Raw genomic sequence first — 16,119 nt, 5'->3', positions numbered from 1 at the left:
GAGTTCAAGTAACAGACATCTCAACATCAACTGTTCAGAGGAGACTATGTGAATCAGGCCTTCATGGTCAAATTGCTGCAAAGAAACCACTACTAAAGGACACCAATAATAAGAGACTAGCTTGGGCCAGACTGGTGGAAATCTGTCCTTTGGTCTGATGAGTCTAAGTTGAGATTTTGGTTCCAACCGCCATGTCTTTGTGAGACGCAGAGTAGGTGAACGGATGAGCTCCGCATGTGTGGTTCCCACCGTGATGGTGTGGGGGTGCTTTTGCTGGTGACACTGTCAGTGATTTATTTAGAATTCAAGGCACACTTAACCAGCATGGCTACCACAGCATTCTGCAGCGATGGAGTGCTGCATCAGATGACCTGGCCTCCACAATCACCCGACCTCAACCCAATTGTGATGGTTTGGGATGAGTTGGACCGCAGAGTGAAGGAAAAACAGTGCTCAGCATATGTGGGAACTCCTTCAAGACTGCTGGAAAAGCATTCCAGGTGAAGCTGGTTGCCAAGAGTGTGCAAAGCTGTCATCAAGGCAAAGGGTGGCTGCTTTGAAGAATCTTAAATCTATAATATTTTTTTATTTTAACACTTTTTAAATTACTAAATCAAATCAAAGTTTATTTGTCACCGAATACAACAGGTAGACCTTACAGTGAAATGCTGAATACAACAGGTGTAGTAGACCTTACAGTGAAATGCTGAATACAACAGGTGTAGTAGACCTTACAGGGAAATGCTGAATACAACAGGTGTAGTAGACCTTACAGTGAAATGCTGAATACAACAGGTGTAGTAGACCTTACAGTGAAATGATGAATACAACAGGTGTAGTAGACCTTACATTGAAATGCTGAATACAACAGGTGTAGTAGACCTTACAGTGAAATGCTGAATACAACAGGTGTAGTAGACCTTACAGTGAAATGCTGAATACAACAGGTGTAGTAGACCTTACAGGGAAATGCTGAATACAACAGGTGTAGTAGACCTTACAGTGAAATGCTGAATACAACAGGTGTAGTAGACCTTACAGTGAAATGCTGAATACAACAGGTGTAGTAGACCTTACATTGAAATGCTGAATACAACAGGTGTAGTAGACCTTACAGTGAAATGCTGAATACAACAGGTGTAGTAGACCTTACAGTGAAATGCTGAATACAACAGGTGTAGTAGACCTTACAGTGAAATGCTGAATACAACAGGTGTAGTAGACCTTACAGTGAAATGCTGAATACAACAGGTGTAGTAGACCTTACAGTGAAATGCTGAATACAACAGGTGTAGTAGACCTTACAGTGAAATGCTGAATACAACAGGTGTAGTAGACCTTACAGTGAAATGCTGAATACAACAGGTGTAGTAGACCTTACAGTGAAATGCTGAATACAACAGGTGTAGTAGACCTTACAGTGAAATGCTGAATACAACAGGTGTAGTAGACCTTACAGTGAAATGCTGAATACAACAGGTGTAGTAGACCTTACAGTGAAATGCTGAATACAACAGGTGTAGTAGACCTTACAGTGAAATGCTGAATACAACAGGTGTAGTAGACCTTACAGTGAAATGCTGAATACAACAGGTGTAGTAGACCTTACAGTGAAATGCTGAATACAACAGGTGTAGTAGACCTTACAGTGAAATGATGAATACAACAGGTGTAGTAGACCTTACAGTGAAATGCTGAATACAACAGGTGTAGTAGACCTTACAGTGAAATGATGAATACAACAGGTGTAGTAGACCTCACAGTGAAATGCTGAATACAGCAGGTGTAGTAGACCTTACAGTGAAATGCTGAATACAGCAGGTGTAGTAGACCTTACAGTGAAATGCTGAATACAACAGGTGTAGTAGACCTTACAGTGAAATGCTGAATACAACAGGTGTAGTAGACCTTACAGTGAAATGCTGAATACAACAGGTGTAGTAGACCTTACAGTGAAATGCTGAATACAACAGGTGTAGTAGACCTTACAGTGAAATGCTGAATACAACAGGTGTAGTAGACCTTACAGTGAAATGATGAATACAACAGGTGTAGTAGACCTTACAGTGAAATGCTGAATACAACAGGTGTAGTAGACCTTACAGTGAAATGATGAATACAACAGGTGTAGTAGACCTCACAGTGAAATGCTGAATACAGCAGGTGTAGTAGACCTTACAGTGAAATGCTGAATACAGCAGGTGTAGTAGACCTTACAGTGAAATGCTGAATACAACAGGTGTAGTAGACCTTACAGTGAAATGCTGAATACAACAGGTGTAGTAGACCTCACAGTGAAATGCTGAATACAGCAGGTGTAGTAGACCTTACAGGGAAATGGTGTCACGCCCTGGCCTTAGTATTCTGTGTTTTCTTTATTATTTTGGTTAGGCCAGGGTGTGACATGGGTTTATTATGTGGTGTGTTTTGTCTTGGTTTTTTTTCGTAGGTATTGGGATTGTGGTATAGTGGGGTTGTCTAGGTAAGTCTATGTTTGCCTAGAGTGGTTCTCAATCAGAGGCAGGTGTTTATCGTTGTCTCTGATTGGGAACCATATTTAGGCAGCCATATTCTTTGAGTGTTTTGTGGGTGATTGTTCCTGTCTCTGTGTCCTGATGTCCTTGTTCTGTGTTTATTTGCACCAGTATGAGGCTGTTTCGGTTTTCGTTACGTTGTTTTGTTTGTATTTAGATTCGTGTTTCTTCAGTTTAATAAACATGGATTGCCGCATTTTGGTCCGCCTCTCCTTCAGATGAAGAAAACCGTAACAAATGCTCACCTACAGGCTCTAAATATATATAATATGTTTAACACTTTTTTGGTTACTACATGACTCCATATGTGTTATTTCATAGTTTTGATGTCTTCACTGTTGCTCTAAAATGTAGAAAATAGTACAAAATAAAGAAACCGTGGAATGAGTCGTTGTGTCCAAACGTTTGACTGGTTCTGTAGGTCAGTGTATTTGCACAGGAAAAATCTCGACCAACTGGGAAGTATTTTAAATACTTTTCACCCGTGTTTCTGCGATTACTAAAACTTACTGTCTGCTTCCCAGTCGAAACCGTTCATCCAAACTGTACATTTTGTGATGTTTTTGTTCATTTTGGTGTCTACCCCCTTCGTCAGAGATTGGTCAACAATAGGGATTTTTCAATTAAGTGTTTGTTGTCATTCAACGACAGACCACTAGTTTTCATACATATTTTTTTCACTTGAGAAATACTGCGTCAAACATTTAGATGTTAAATTGCTTCCTCTGCAAAGACTTCCTCTGCAAAAATGACAGATGTCTTGAGTATTCTTAGATAAATTCAGACTATTTTTAGGAAGTGTACTGGCTATGTTGTTGCTACGGCAGCTCAAGAGGGACAAACATTAATATTGATGCTTTTTTCTTGTGTTTTTTTTCAAACAAATGCATTGTAAAGGAGAACCTGAGTACAGACTTCACCCAGCCGAGTTCTGCTCGGAGCAAAGACAAACTGGTACGGCCTTTACTCCACTGTGACAGATTCTGGAGCACTTTCAGTGATATAAAACCAAAACAGGGGTTCTATCTGTTTCAACGTGAACTCAGAGCTCATCAGTTTTCCAGGGTGACAAGAAGGCAATAGTCAAGATGAAATTATTATTTTCTAAGTATAGAACATCTCTCGGCCATTAGGTTCCTTTTATCTCCTAATCTAATGTGAAACTAACTCTTTGCTCTCTCTCCCCCTGTCCCCTTTCCCTCCCCCTCCTCCTCCCCTCTCTCTCACACTCTTCCCGCCCCTCTCTCCCTCCCTCTCTTTCTTTCTCTCTCTTTCTTTCTCTCTCTCCCTTTACTCCTCTACATCTCTCTGTTTTACTGTTATTCTCTAAATCTGTTCTCTCTCCATCTCCCTCTCTCTCTTCTCTTCCTCTCCCTCCCTCTCTCTCTTCCTCTCCCTCCCTCTCTCTCTCCCCTCTCTCTCTTCTCTCTCCCTCCACTCTCTCTCTTCTCTATCCCTCTCCCTCTCTCTTCTCTCCCTCTCCTGCCCCTTCTATCTTTCTTCCCCCCCCCCTCTCTCTCTCTTCTCTATCCCTCCCCTATCTTTCTTTTCTCCCCCCCCCCCCCCCCCTCTCCAGGTACATGGCGGTGACACAGTTCTCCCCCACCCACGCCAGAAAGGCCTTTCCGTGTTTTGATGAGCCCATCTACAAGGCCACGTTCCGGGTCAGCCTGGGACACGATGCGTCCTACCTCTCTCTCTCCAACATGCCTGTAGAGGCCTCCATCTCTGATGATGATGGCTGGGTGACCAACCACTTCTCCAGGACTCCTCGTATGTCCACCTACTACCTGGCCTGGGCCGTCTGTAACTTTACCTACAGAGAGGTGACCACTGACAGTGGAGTGGTGGTGAGTTACACTAGTGACCCCCTAACCCTAACCCTGACCTTGACCTTGACCTTGACCCTAACCTTAGCCTAACCCTAACCCTAACCCTAACCTTAACCCTAACCTTAACCCTGGGTAGTCTGTAACTGCACCTACAGAGGGGTATCCACTGACAGTGGAGTGGTGGTGAGTTACACTAGTGACCCCCTAACCCTAACCTTGACCTTAGCCTAACCTTAACCTTAACCCTGGGTAGTCTGTAACTACACATCCAACAGTGGAGTGGTGGTGAGTTACAGTCTTACTGACTGACTGAATCCTGTTCATCCTCATTGGGATGTGAGGCCACAACAGGCTCTCTAACGTCCAACAGTGGAGTGGTGGGGACTTAATGTCAGAAGATAAGATCAACTTTATTGTGCCCAAGGGGAAAACTGTCTTGGAAACACAGCATTGCTGTTTCCAAAAGAAACACTGTGTCCAGCAGTCAGAGACATACAGCCTGTTCTCTCCACTAGCTGTATCCTCATGACCTAACCCTACATTAAGATGACATAACTCACGACAACCTGTCTACTTACCCATCAAGTCTGAGGATATAGCACACTTTGTCCTTTAGTATGTCTATCTATTGATTAACCTTGATACTGACATGTGGAGTAGACTGCTGCTGTTTCCCACCAACACTGTCATCACTACAAACACCTTCTAAAGAGTTAATACTGTCATCACTACTAACACCTAGAGTTAATACTGTTATCACTACTAACACCTTCTAAAGAGTTAATACTGTCATCACTACTAACACCTTCTAAAGAGTTAATACTGTCATCACTACTAACACCTTCTAAAGAGTTAATGCTGTCATCACTACAAACACCTTCTAAAGAGGTAATACTGTCATCACTACTAACACCTTCTAAAGAGTTAATACTGTCATCACTACTAACACCTTCTAAAGAGTTAATACTGTCATCACTACAGACACCTTCTAAAGAGTTAATACTGTCATCACTACAAACACCTTCTAAAGAGGTAATACTGTCATCACTACCGACACCTTCTAAAGAGGTAATACTGTCATCACTACTAACACCTTCTAAAGAGTTAATACTGTCATCACTACAAACACCTTCTAAAGAGTTAATACTGTCATCACTACAAACACCTAAAGAGTTAATACTGTCATCACTACAAACACCTTCTAAAGAGGTAATACTGTCATCACTACTAACACCTTCTAAAGAGGTAATACTGTCATCACTACAGACACCTTCTAAAGAGTTAATACTGTCATCACTACAAACACCTAGAGTTAATACTGTCATCACTACTAACACCTTCTAAAGAGTTAATACTGTCATCACTACAAACACCTTCTAAAGAGCTCCTCATACTACAGACACCTTCTAAAGAGCTCCTCATACTACTAACACCTTCTAAAGAGCTCCTCATACTACTAACACCTTCTAAAGAGCTCCTCATACTACTAACACCTTCTAAAGAGCTCCTCATACTACTAACACCTTCTAAAGAGCTCCTCATACTACAGACACCTTCTAAAGAGCTCCTCATACTACTAACACCTTCTAAAGAGCTCCTCATACTACAGGCACCTTCTAAAGAGCTCCTCATACTACTAACACCTTCTAAAGAGCTCCTCATACTACTAACACCTTCTAAAGAGCTCCTCATACTACTAACACCTTCTAAAGAGCTCCTCATACTACAGACACCTTCTAAAGAGCTCCTCATACTACTAACACCTTCTAAAGAGCTCCTCATACTACAGGCACCTTCTAAAGAGCTCCTCATACTACTAACACCTTCTAAAGAGCTCCTCATACTACAGACACCTTCTAAAGAGCTCCTCATACTACAAACACCTTCTAAAGAGCTCCTCATACTACTAACACCTTCTAAAGAGCTCCTCATACTACAGACACCTTCTAAAGAGCTCCTCATACTACAGACACCTTCTAAAGAGTTAATACTGTCATCATTACAAACACCTAAAGAGTTAATACTGTTATCACTACTAACACCTTCTAAAGAGTTAATACTGTCATCACTACAAACACCTAAAGAGTTAATACTGTCATCACTACAAACACCTTCTAAAGAGGTAATACTGTCATCACTACTAACACCTTCTAAAGAGCTCCTCATACTACTAACACCTTCTAAAGAGCTCCTCATACTACTAACACCTTCTAAAGAGCTCCTCATACTACTAACACCTTCTAAAGAGCTCCTCATACTACTAACACCTTCTAAAGAGCTTCTCATACTACTAACACCTTCTAAAGAGCTCCTCATACTACAGACACCTTCTAAAGAGCTCCTCATACTACTAACACCTTCTAAAGAGCTCCTCATACTACTAACACCTTCTAAAGAGCTCCTCATACTACTAACACCTTCTAAAGAGCTCCTCATACTACAGACACCTTCTAAAGAGCTCCTCATACTACTAACACCTGCTAAAGAGCTCCTCATACTACTAACACCTTCTAAAGAGCTCCTCATACTACTAACACCTTCTAAAGAGCTCCTCATACTACTAACACCTTCTAAAGAGCTCCTCATACTACTAACACCTTCTAAAGAGCTCCTCATACTACAGACACCTTCTAAAGAGCTCCTCATACTACTAACACCTTCTAAAGAGCTCCTCATACTACTAACACCTTCTAAAGAGCTCCTCATACTACTAACACCTTCTAAAGAGCTCCTCATACTACAGACACCTTCTAAAGAGCTCCTCATACTACTAACACCTTCTAAAGAGCTCCTCATACTACAGGCACCTTCTAAAGAGCTCCTCATACTACTAACACCTTCTAAAGAGCTCCTCATACTACAGACACCTTCTAAAGAGCTCCTCATACTACAAACACCTTCTAAAGAGCTCCTCATACTACTAACACCTTCTAAAGAGCTCCTCATACTACAGACACCTTCTAAAGAGCTCCTCATACTACAGACACCTTCTAAAGAGTTAATACTGTCATCATTACAAACACCTAAAGAGTTAATACTGTCATCACTACTAACACCTTCTAAAGAGGTAATACTGTCATCACTACTAACACCTTCTAAAGAGCTCCTCATACTACTAACACCTTCTAAAGAGCTCCTCATACTACTAACACCTTCTAAAGAGCTCCTCATACTACTAACACCTTCTAAAGAGCTCCTCATACTACTAACACCTTCTAAAGAGCTTCTCATACTACTAACACCTTCTAAAGAGCTCCTCATACTACAGACACCTTCTAAAGAGCTCCTCATACTACTAACACCTTCTAAAGAGCTCCTCATACTACTAACACCTTCTAAAGAGCTCCTCATACTACAGACACCTTCTAAAGAGCTCCTCATACTACTAACACCTTCTAAAGAGCTCCTCATACTACTAACACCTTCTAAAGAGCTCCTCATACTACTAACACCTTCTAAAGAGCTCCTCATACTACTAACACCTTCTAAAGAGCTCCTCATACTACTAACACCTTCTAAAGAGCTCCTCATACTACAGACACCTTCTAAAGAGCTCCTCATACTACTAACACCTTCTAAAGAGCTCCTCATACTACTAACACCTTCTAAAGAGCTCCTCATACTACTAACACCTTCTAAAGAGCTCCTCATACTACTAACACCTTCTAAAGAGCTCCTCATACTACAGACACCTTCTAAAGAGCTCCTCATACTACTAACACCTTCTAAAGAGCTCCTCATACTACAGACACCTTCTAAAGAGCTCCTCATACTACTAACACCTTCTAAAGAGCTCCTCATACTACGTGCCAGTTTGAGAGCTGCCATTCAAAAAGCTTTGCAGTGTCTGAACCATTTTGGCAGCTTGTCTGCTTCAAAGAAGAGAGGAGACATCATGCCTGACCTTATTTACAGAACAGCAACAATGGTGATGTCCCAAATGGCTCACTTTGCCCTATGAAGTGCACTACGGCCCATAGAGCTCTGTTCAGAAGTAGTGCCCTATACGGGGAATAGGGAGCCATTTGGGATGTAGTCAATGTTAGCTATTGAAAACAGTATTCAGCCGGTGTCCTCTCCTCTCCTTCAGACAATTATCTTCGTTATCTTGACAACTTTCCCACCTTCCCTTCTTGTTAACCTTGGGTTCACCCTCCTCCTCCTCGTCCTTCATCATCATCATCGCCATCATGATCTTCGTCATCCCACTTTAATTACTCCCCATTCATTTCCACTGTCATTATCCAAGGGCATTGCCCAATATCTCCATACACACACACACACACACACACACACACACACACACACCACACAACGCCGCCTGTAGTCCTCCTATCCCTCATTACAGGGACATCGCCTTCTCAACAGCACCTTTAATGACCAGCCATATCTGCAGCATTTATTTCCATACAGAGCCCCTACTAACGCCCCTCCTAACGCTCACCCCTCACACTGCCACTAAACCCATCAATCAAATTACCGTGACGACACCGGCCGGGTCTCAACTCATCCATCATCGGAGGGTGGCGTGCGTGCGCAGCGAGGGGGGGATGAGGAACGGACTTAGGGCTTGCATATATCCGGGGAGGTGTAACGAGGAGAAGCGTGTAGCAGACTACTCAGTGTGCGTTGCAGTTGGCATCAATGCTGTGAAGTAGAGTGGGCAGTAGGCTGCACTGAGGGAAAACACTGCTTTTCATTTCTCCTTTATTTAACACTGGAAATGGCAAGACGGTCAATCTGACCTTTTTCAATGTTGTAATTTGAAACCACCTTTCCCAGACTTTTTCTAAATATGTGTATTTTACAGTCTAGCAGCACATTGAGATCAAAATCGTAAAAGACAAAAACGTTCTGAGAAATTGCACCTCAAAAGGGCCCATGCTGGTCAAAATGACCTCAGGCATGTTTTACCCACAGTATGCTTCCGCAAAGATATTGTTTGTGTTGCTTGCTATTCCTTAGTTCTTTTTCCCGCTTTGTGTTTCCGGGCATTGGATGTTGCTTAGCAACTGTTGCTGTTTACTTGCTTTCAAATGAGCACGAAGGAAATTAGCCTTTAGATTCTAGAATACTAGAATCAATAGAATACAGTTGTAAAATAGAAGGTAGAATTGGAACAGATTATAATAGAACAGAATAGAAACACAATAGAATACAATAGAAGCATTATACAATAGAATAAAACACAACAGATAGGTAGTCTGATCAAAACGAACTGGTGTCTAGCTATGTCAGGAAAGCTGACCGCCCTGCAGGCTTTAGCCACGCTCCAGGATATGGAAGAGTCTGAGGGAGGCATTTAGTCTGATGCAGGGACAACTCATCCGATGTCCCTGACTCTGACAGTGACACAGAGAAGCCCCAGCACAACAGACTGCGTCTGGGACACATTCACTTCAACAGACTGCGTCTGGGACACATTCACTTCAACAGACTGCGTCTGGGACACATTCACTTCAACAGACTGCGTCTGGGACACATTCACTTCAACAGACTGCGTCTGGGACACATTCACTTCAACAGACTGCGTCTGGGACACATTCACTTCAACAGACTGCGTCTGGGACACATTCACTTCAAGACGTCTGCGTCCGTTGATGTTCCAGGTAGGACTTGCGTCTTCTTCAGCTTTTTATTTACCCTATAGGACAAACGATTGCTCAATATTGTTGGCTTGACTTACAGTAAACTAGTTTATAAGAAAAGCATTGACCAATAGCCTCCAACACATACAGGTGCAATAGAATACAATTAGAGAAACTGCATCAGAATACAATACTATTGTTATTTTATTCGTTTTTATTATTAGCCAAATGTTATTATTATTAAGAGAATATTCTTATTATCATTAGCCTATTATCATTAGCCTATTGTCATTATCCTATTATCATTAGCCTATTATCATTAGCCTATTATCATTAGCATATTATCATTAGCCTATTGTCATTAGCCTGTTGTCATTAGCCTTTTATCATTAGCCTATTGTCATTATCCTATTATCATTAGCCTATTATCATTAGCCTATTATCATTAGCCTATTATCATTTGCCTATTATCATTAGCCTATTATCATTAGCCTATTGTCATTAGCCTGTTGTCATTAGCCTATTAACATTAGCCTATTGTCATTAGCCTATTGTCATTAGCCTATTGGCATTAGCCTATTATAATTTGCCTATCATCATTAGCCTATTAGCAGGTCCTCATGTTGTATTGCGTATGCAAGCCAATTGTGATGTTACGCAATATTGTAATTGTTGTGTGTATGAAGAGAAGATTAGCCCTGATTCACATCTATATTTTATGAAATATAATAAACTAATCAGGCAATTATCATTGTCAGCAGTGCCGAATCCACAACCATTGCCATCTCCGCCTGTGCCATCCACAACATCACCCAGACTGCCAACACCTGTAGGCCTACCAGGTAGGCAATTCTCTCCAAAAAGACTTGTTTTTATGTATTTTTTAGAAATAGTCTAACTAAGTTTAAATTACATATATTTTTGTTATTAATCCTGCAGTGCCAAATCCACCACTACCTGAGAGACAGGATTTGGGAAAGAACGGAACAGTCTGGAAGCTTGTGCAGCCAGGTGAAAATGTAGGGAGACGACAAGGACAGAATGTCATGACTGAAGCTGCAGGACTCACACCACACGCCAAGAGCAATAGTGAATATGCGCTCACTGACTTCCTGTGTTTATTTGATCACGGGATGCTGAACCTCATCAAGGACTGTGGTGCACAGTGTAAAGGTGACAGTTGGTGGGACATGTCTGTTGTCCAACTAAATGACTAAATGCGCTGTTGTGTATCTGTGATGCCCAAAGCGCAAAGAGTATGGAGAGCTTCTGGTTGGCTGACTTGGGCTATGCATTCTTCAAAAGAGTCCATGTCCCGGAATCGATACAGGGAGATCATGAGATTCCTGCGTTTTGACAAGAGCAAGACCTGAGGCAGGCGTCTCCAAGAAGACAACATTGGCCTGGTTTCTGGAGGTGTGGGTGAAATTCGTTGAGAACATCATTGCTTGCTACAAGGCAGGTACCGATATCACCGTGGATGAGCAACTGTTCCCCACAAAAGCATCTCTTTACTCAATACGTGGCCAACAATACCTGGGGAAAGGATGAGACACCTGGTTAAAGAGAGACCTGTTTAAAGAGAGACCTGGTTAAAGAGAGACATGGTTAAAGACTAGGAGAGACATGGTTAAAGAGAGACATGGTTAAAGACTAGGAGAGACCTGGTTAAAGAGAGACATGGTTAAAGACTAGGAGAGACATGGTTAAAGACTAGACGAGACATGGTTAAAGACTAGGAGAGACATGGTTAAAGACTAGGAGAGACATGGTTAAAGACTAGGAGAGACATGGTTAAAGACTAGGAGAGACATGGTTCTAGACTAGGAGAGACATGGTTAAAGACTAGGAGAGACATGGTTAAAGACTAGGAGAGACATGGTTCTAGACTAGGAGAGACATGGTTAAAGACTAGGAGAGACATGGTTAAAGACTAGGAGAGACATGGTTAAAGAGAGACATGGTTAAAGACTAGGAGAGACATGGTTAAAGACTAGGAGAGACATGGTTAAAGAGAGACATGGTTAAAGACTAGGAGAGACATGGTTAAAGAGAGACATGGTTCTAGACTAGGAGAGACATGGTTCTAGACTAGGAGAGACATGGTTCTAGACTAGGAGAGACATGGTTCTAGACTAGGAGAAACATGGTTAAAGATGAGGAGAGAGTGTGGTGCTGAAGTTGATTGATCCTTAACTGGAGGAAACATCACTACGGACAACATCTTCACCTCGCTTGACCTCACCAAAGCACTGCTCTCCAAAGAAGTCAGCCTGGTAAACAGCCAGGCAAGATGGGTGCTGCCTCCCTTCGCTAAGGAGCAGGCTGAGCTGTTCATCACACAGGTGCTGCCTCCCTTCGCTAAGGAGCAGGCTGAGCTGTTCATCACACAGGTGCTGAAAAGTGAGAATGCCATTCAGCCCCTTTACCAGGGTAAACAACTAAAGAACGTCTGTCTCATCCCCACAATGCACCCTACTGTTACCATCGCGGGAGCCCAAAAGCCAAACGCCTAACACGGTTACCCACTACAATGCAACGAAGGTATATTCATTTTTCTCACTGTGTTTACGTCGATTCTTTGTGGCGTTGTTTTGTGTAGAACTTGCAAGTAAGCATTTCATTGTAGCATACGTTGTATTGTATTGTGTTCCAGGGCAATACGACAATCCTCCATCCTCTACAAGGCCTGCGGGCGGAAACTGCCATCCTCTACAAGGCCTGCGGGCGGAAACTGCCATCCTCTACAAGGCCTGCGGGCGGAAACTGCCACACAGAGGGAGAATACGCTTCAACTAGCATAAGAACTCAGAGCAGACCACATGTCTGGGAAAGCTGTGCTGCTTGCCCAAGGTCCAGGTCTGAAGCATCTGGAGGATACTCCACCAGAGTAGCAACAGAAGAAGCGGGGACAGTGCCAAGTGTGCAGGCATTGCAAACAGAACAAAACACACAAAACTTACAACACTTGCCAGAAAGTTTCTGTGTGGGAAATGCACGAGGAAGTTAGTGATTACTTGTGTTAACTGTGAGTGGTCTGTAGAGACTAAAACAGCATGAGCCAGGCTACATTGCACACACAACGTTTAGCCAATAATTAGTCAAATGTCTATGAGCACAACATACATCACCAGTCATAAGTGTGGACACACCGACTCATTCCAGGGTTTTTCTTTATATTTACTATTTTCTACATTATAGAATAATAATAAAGACATCAAAACTATGAAATAACACATATGGAATCATGTAGTAACCAAAAAAATGTGTTGAACTAAGTATATTTCATATTTGAGATTTGTCAAAGTAGCCACCCTTTGCCTTGATGACAGATTTGCACACTCTTGGCATTCTCTCAACCAGCTTCATGAGGAAGTCACCTGGAGTACATTTCAATTAACAGGTGTGCCATGTTAAAAGTACATTTGTGGAATTTCTTTCCTTCTTAATGTGTTTGAACCAATCAGTTGTGTTGTGACAAGGTAGGGGTGGTATACAGAAGATAGCCCTATTTGGTAAAATACCAAGTCCATATTATGGCAAGAACAGCTCAAATAAGCAAAGAGAAACAACAGTCCATTAATAGTTTAAGACATGAAGGTCAGTCAATGCAGAAAACGTTTCTTCAAGTGAAGTCGCAAAAACCATTAAGCGCTATAATGAAACTGGCTCTCATGGGGACAACCACAGGAATGGAAGACCCAGAGTTACCTCTGCTGTAGAGGATATGTTCATTAGAGTTACCAGCCTCAGAAATTGCAGCCCAAATAAATGCTTTACAGAGTTCAAGTAACAGACATCTCAACATCAGCTGTTTTTTAAATTTATTTAACCTTAATTTAACTAGGCAAGTCAGTTAAGAACAAAGTATTATTTACAATGACTCCCTACACCGGCCAAACCCGGACGATGATGGGCCGATTGTGTGCCGCCCTATGGGACTCCCAGTCACAGCCGGTTGTGATACAGCCTGGATTCAAACCAGGGTGACTGTAGTGACGCCTTTAGCACTGAGATGCAGATGCAGACCACTGCACCAATTGTTCAGAGGAGACGCAAAAACCATCAAGCGCTATGATGAAACTGGCTGCAGAGGATAAGTTCATTAGAGTTACCAGCATCAGAAATTGTGTCCCAAATAAATGCATCACAGAGTTCATGTAACTGACACATCTCAACATCAACTGTTCAGAGGAGACTGTGTGAATCAGACCTTCATGGTTGAATTACTGCAAAGAAACCACTAAAAAACGACACCAATAAGAAGAAGAGACTTGCTTGACCCAAGAAACATGAGCAATGGACATTAGACCGATGGAAATCTGTCCTTTGGTCTGATGAGTCCAAATCTGAGATTTTTGGATCCGACCGCCGTGTCTTTGTGAGACGTAAAGTAGGTGAACGGCTGCAGTGACACACCATTCCATCCTGTTTGCGCTTATTGGGACTTTCATTGTTTTTTCAACAGGACAATGACCCAACACACCTCCATGCTGGGTAAGGGCTATTTGACCAAGAAGGAGAGTGATGGAGTGCTGCATCAGATGACCTGGCCTCCACAATTACCCGACCTCAACCCAATTGAGATGGTTTGGGATGAGTTGGACCGCAGGGTGAAGGAAAAACAGCCAACAAGTGCTCAGAATACGTGGGAACTGCTTCAAGACCGTTGGAAAAGCATTCCAGGTGAAGCTGGTTGACAGAATGCCAAGAGCGTACAAAGCTGTCATCAAGGCAAAGGGTGGCTACTTTGAAGAATCTCAAGTATAAAATATATTTTGATTTGTTTTTACACTTTTTTGGTTACTACATGATTCCATATGGGTTTTTTCATAGTTTTGATGTCTTCACTGTTATTCTACAATGTAGAAATAGTAAAAATAAAGAAAAACCCTTGAATGAGTAGGTGTGTCCAAACTTTTAACAGGTTCTGTATATACAGTGCATTTGGAAAGTATTCAGACACCTCGACTTTATCCACATGTTGTTACATTACAGACTTATTCTAAAATGGATTATATCATTTTTTTCCCCTCACCCAATACCCCAAAAATGTGAAAAATGTCATTATGAAATATCACATTTAAGTAAGTATTCAGACCCTTTACCTGTTGAAGCACCTTTGGCAGTGATTACAGCCTCAAGTCTTCTTAGTTATGAGTTTCTTGGGGAGTTGGGGAGTTTCTCCCATTCTTTAAACTCTGTCAGGTTGGATGGGGAGCGTTGCTGAATAGCTATTTTCAAGTCTCTCTAGAGATGTTAGATCGGGTTCAAGTCCGGGCTCTGGCTGGGCCACTCAATGACATTGAAGAACATTCAGAGACTTGTCCCCAAGCCACTCGTGTGTTGTCTTAGCTGTGTGTTTAGGGTTGTTGTGCTGCTGGAAGGTGAACCTTCACCCCAGTCTGAGGTCTTGAGTGCTCTGGAGCAGGTTTTCATCAAGGATCTCTCTGTACTTTGCTCAGTTCATCTTTCCCTTGATCCTGACTAGTCTCCCACTCTTCAATCTTGGTTTCATCAGACCAGAGAATGTTGTTTCTCATGTTCTGAGAATCATTTAGGTGCCTTTTGGCAAACTCCAAGCGGGCTGTCATGTGCTTTTTACTGAGGAGTGTCTTCCGTCTGGACACTCTACCATAAAGGCCTAATTGGTGTGCTGCAGAGATGGTTGTCCTTCTGGAAGGTTCTCCCATCTCCACAGAGGAACTCTGAAGCTCTGTCAGAGTGACCGTCAGGTTTTTGGTCACCACCCTGAACAAGGCTCTTCTCCCCCGATTGCTCGATTGCTTCTCCCCCGATTGCTCAGTTTGGCCAGGCGGCCAGGTCTAGGAAGAGTCTTGATGGTTCCAAACTTCTTCCATTTAAGAATGATGGAGGCCACTGTTTTCTTGGGGACCTTCAATCCTGCACAAATGTTTTGGTACCCTTCCCCAGGTCTGTGCCTCGACCCAATCCTGTCTCGGAACTCTACGGACATTTCCTTCGAACTCATTGCTTGGTTTTTGCTCTGACATGCACTGTCAACTGTGGGACCTTATATAGACAGGTGTGTGCCTTTCCAGATCATGTCCAATCAATTGAATTTACCACAGGTGGACTCCAATCAAGTTGTAGAAACATCTCAAGGATGATCAATGGAAACAGGATGCACCGGAGCTCCATTTA

General features: G+C 42.4%; 1 protein-coding gene across 1 annotated transcript in view; it reads left to right on the top strand.

The window, feature by feature from the left end:
- Positions 1–4,110: 4,110 nt before the first annotated feature.
- LOC116365185 (thyrotropin-releasing hormone-degrading ectoenzyme-like) overlaps positions 4,111–16,119 on the top strand; it is a gene marked incomplete at its 5' end in the record, with an annotated part of 30,565 nt that continues 18,556 nt past the window's right edge. Inside the window, one exon of the mRNA XM_031817898.1 lies at positions 4,111–4,384. Within this exon, the coding sequence (XP_031673758.1) occupies positions 4,111–4,384 (274 nt within the window). The remainder of the gene's footprint in view (positions 4,385–16,119) is intronic.

Source organism: Oncorhynchus kisutch, unplaced genomic scaffold, assembly GCF_002021735.2.
Source record: "Oncorhynchus kisutch isolate 150728-3 unplaced genomic scaffold, Okis_V2 scaffold1187, whole genome shotgun sequence".
NCBI lineage: Eukaryota > Metazoa > Chordata > Actinopteri > Salmoniformes > Salmonidae > Oncorhynchus > Oncorhynchus kisutch.
This window is presented reverse-complemented; position numbering and strand designations above follow the sequence as displayed.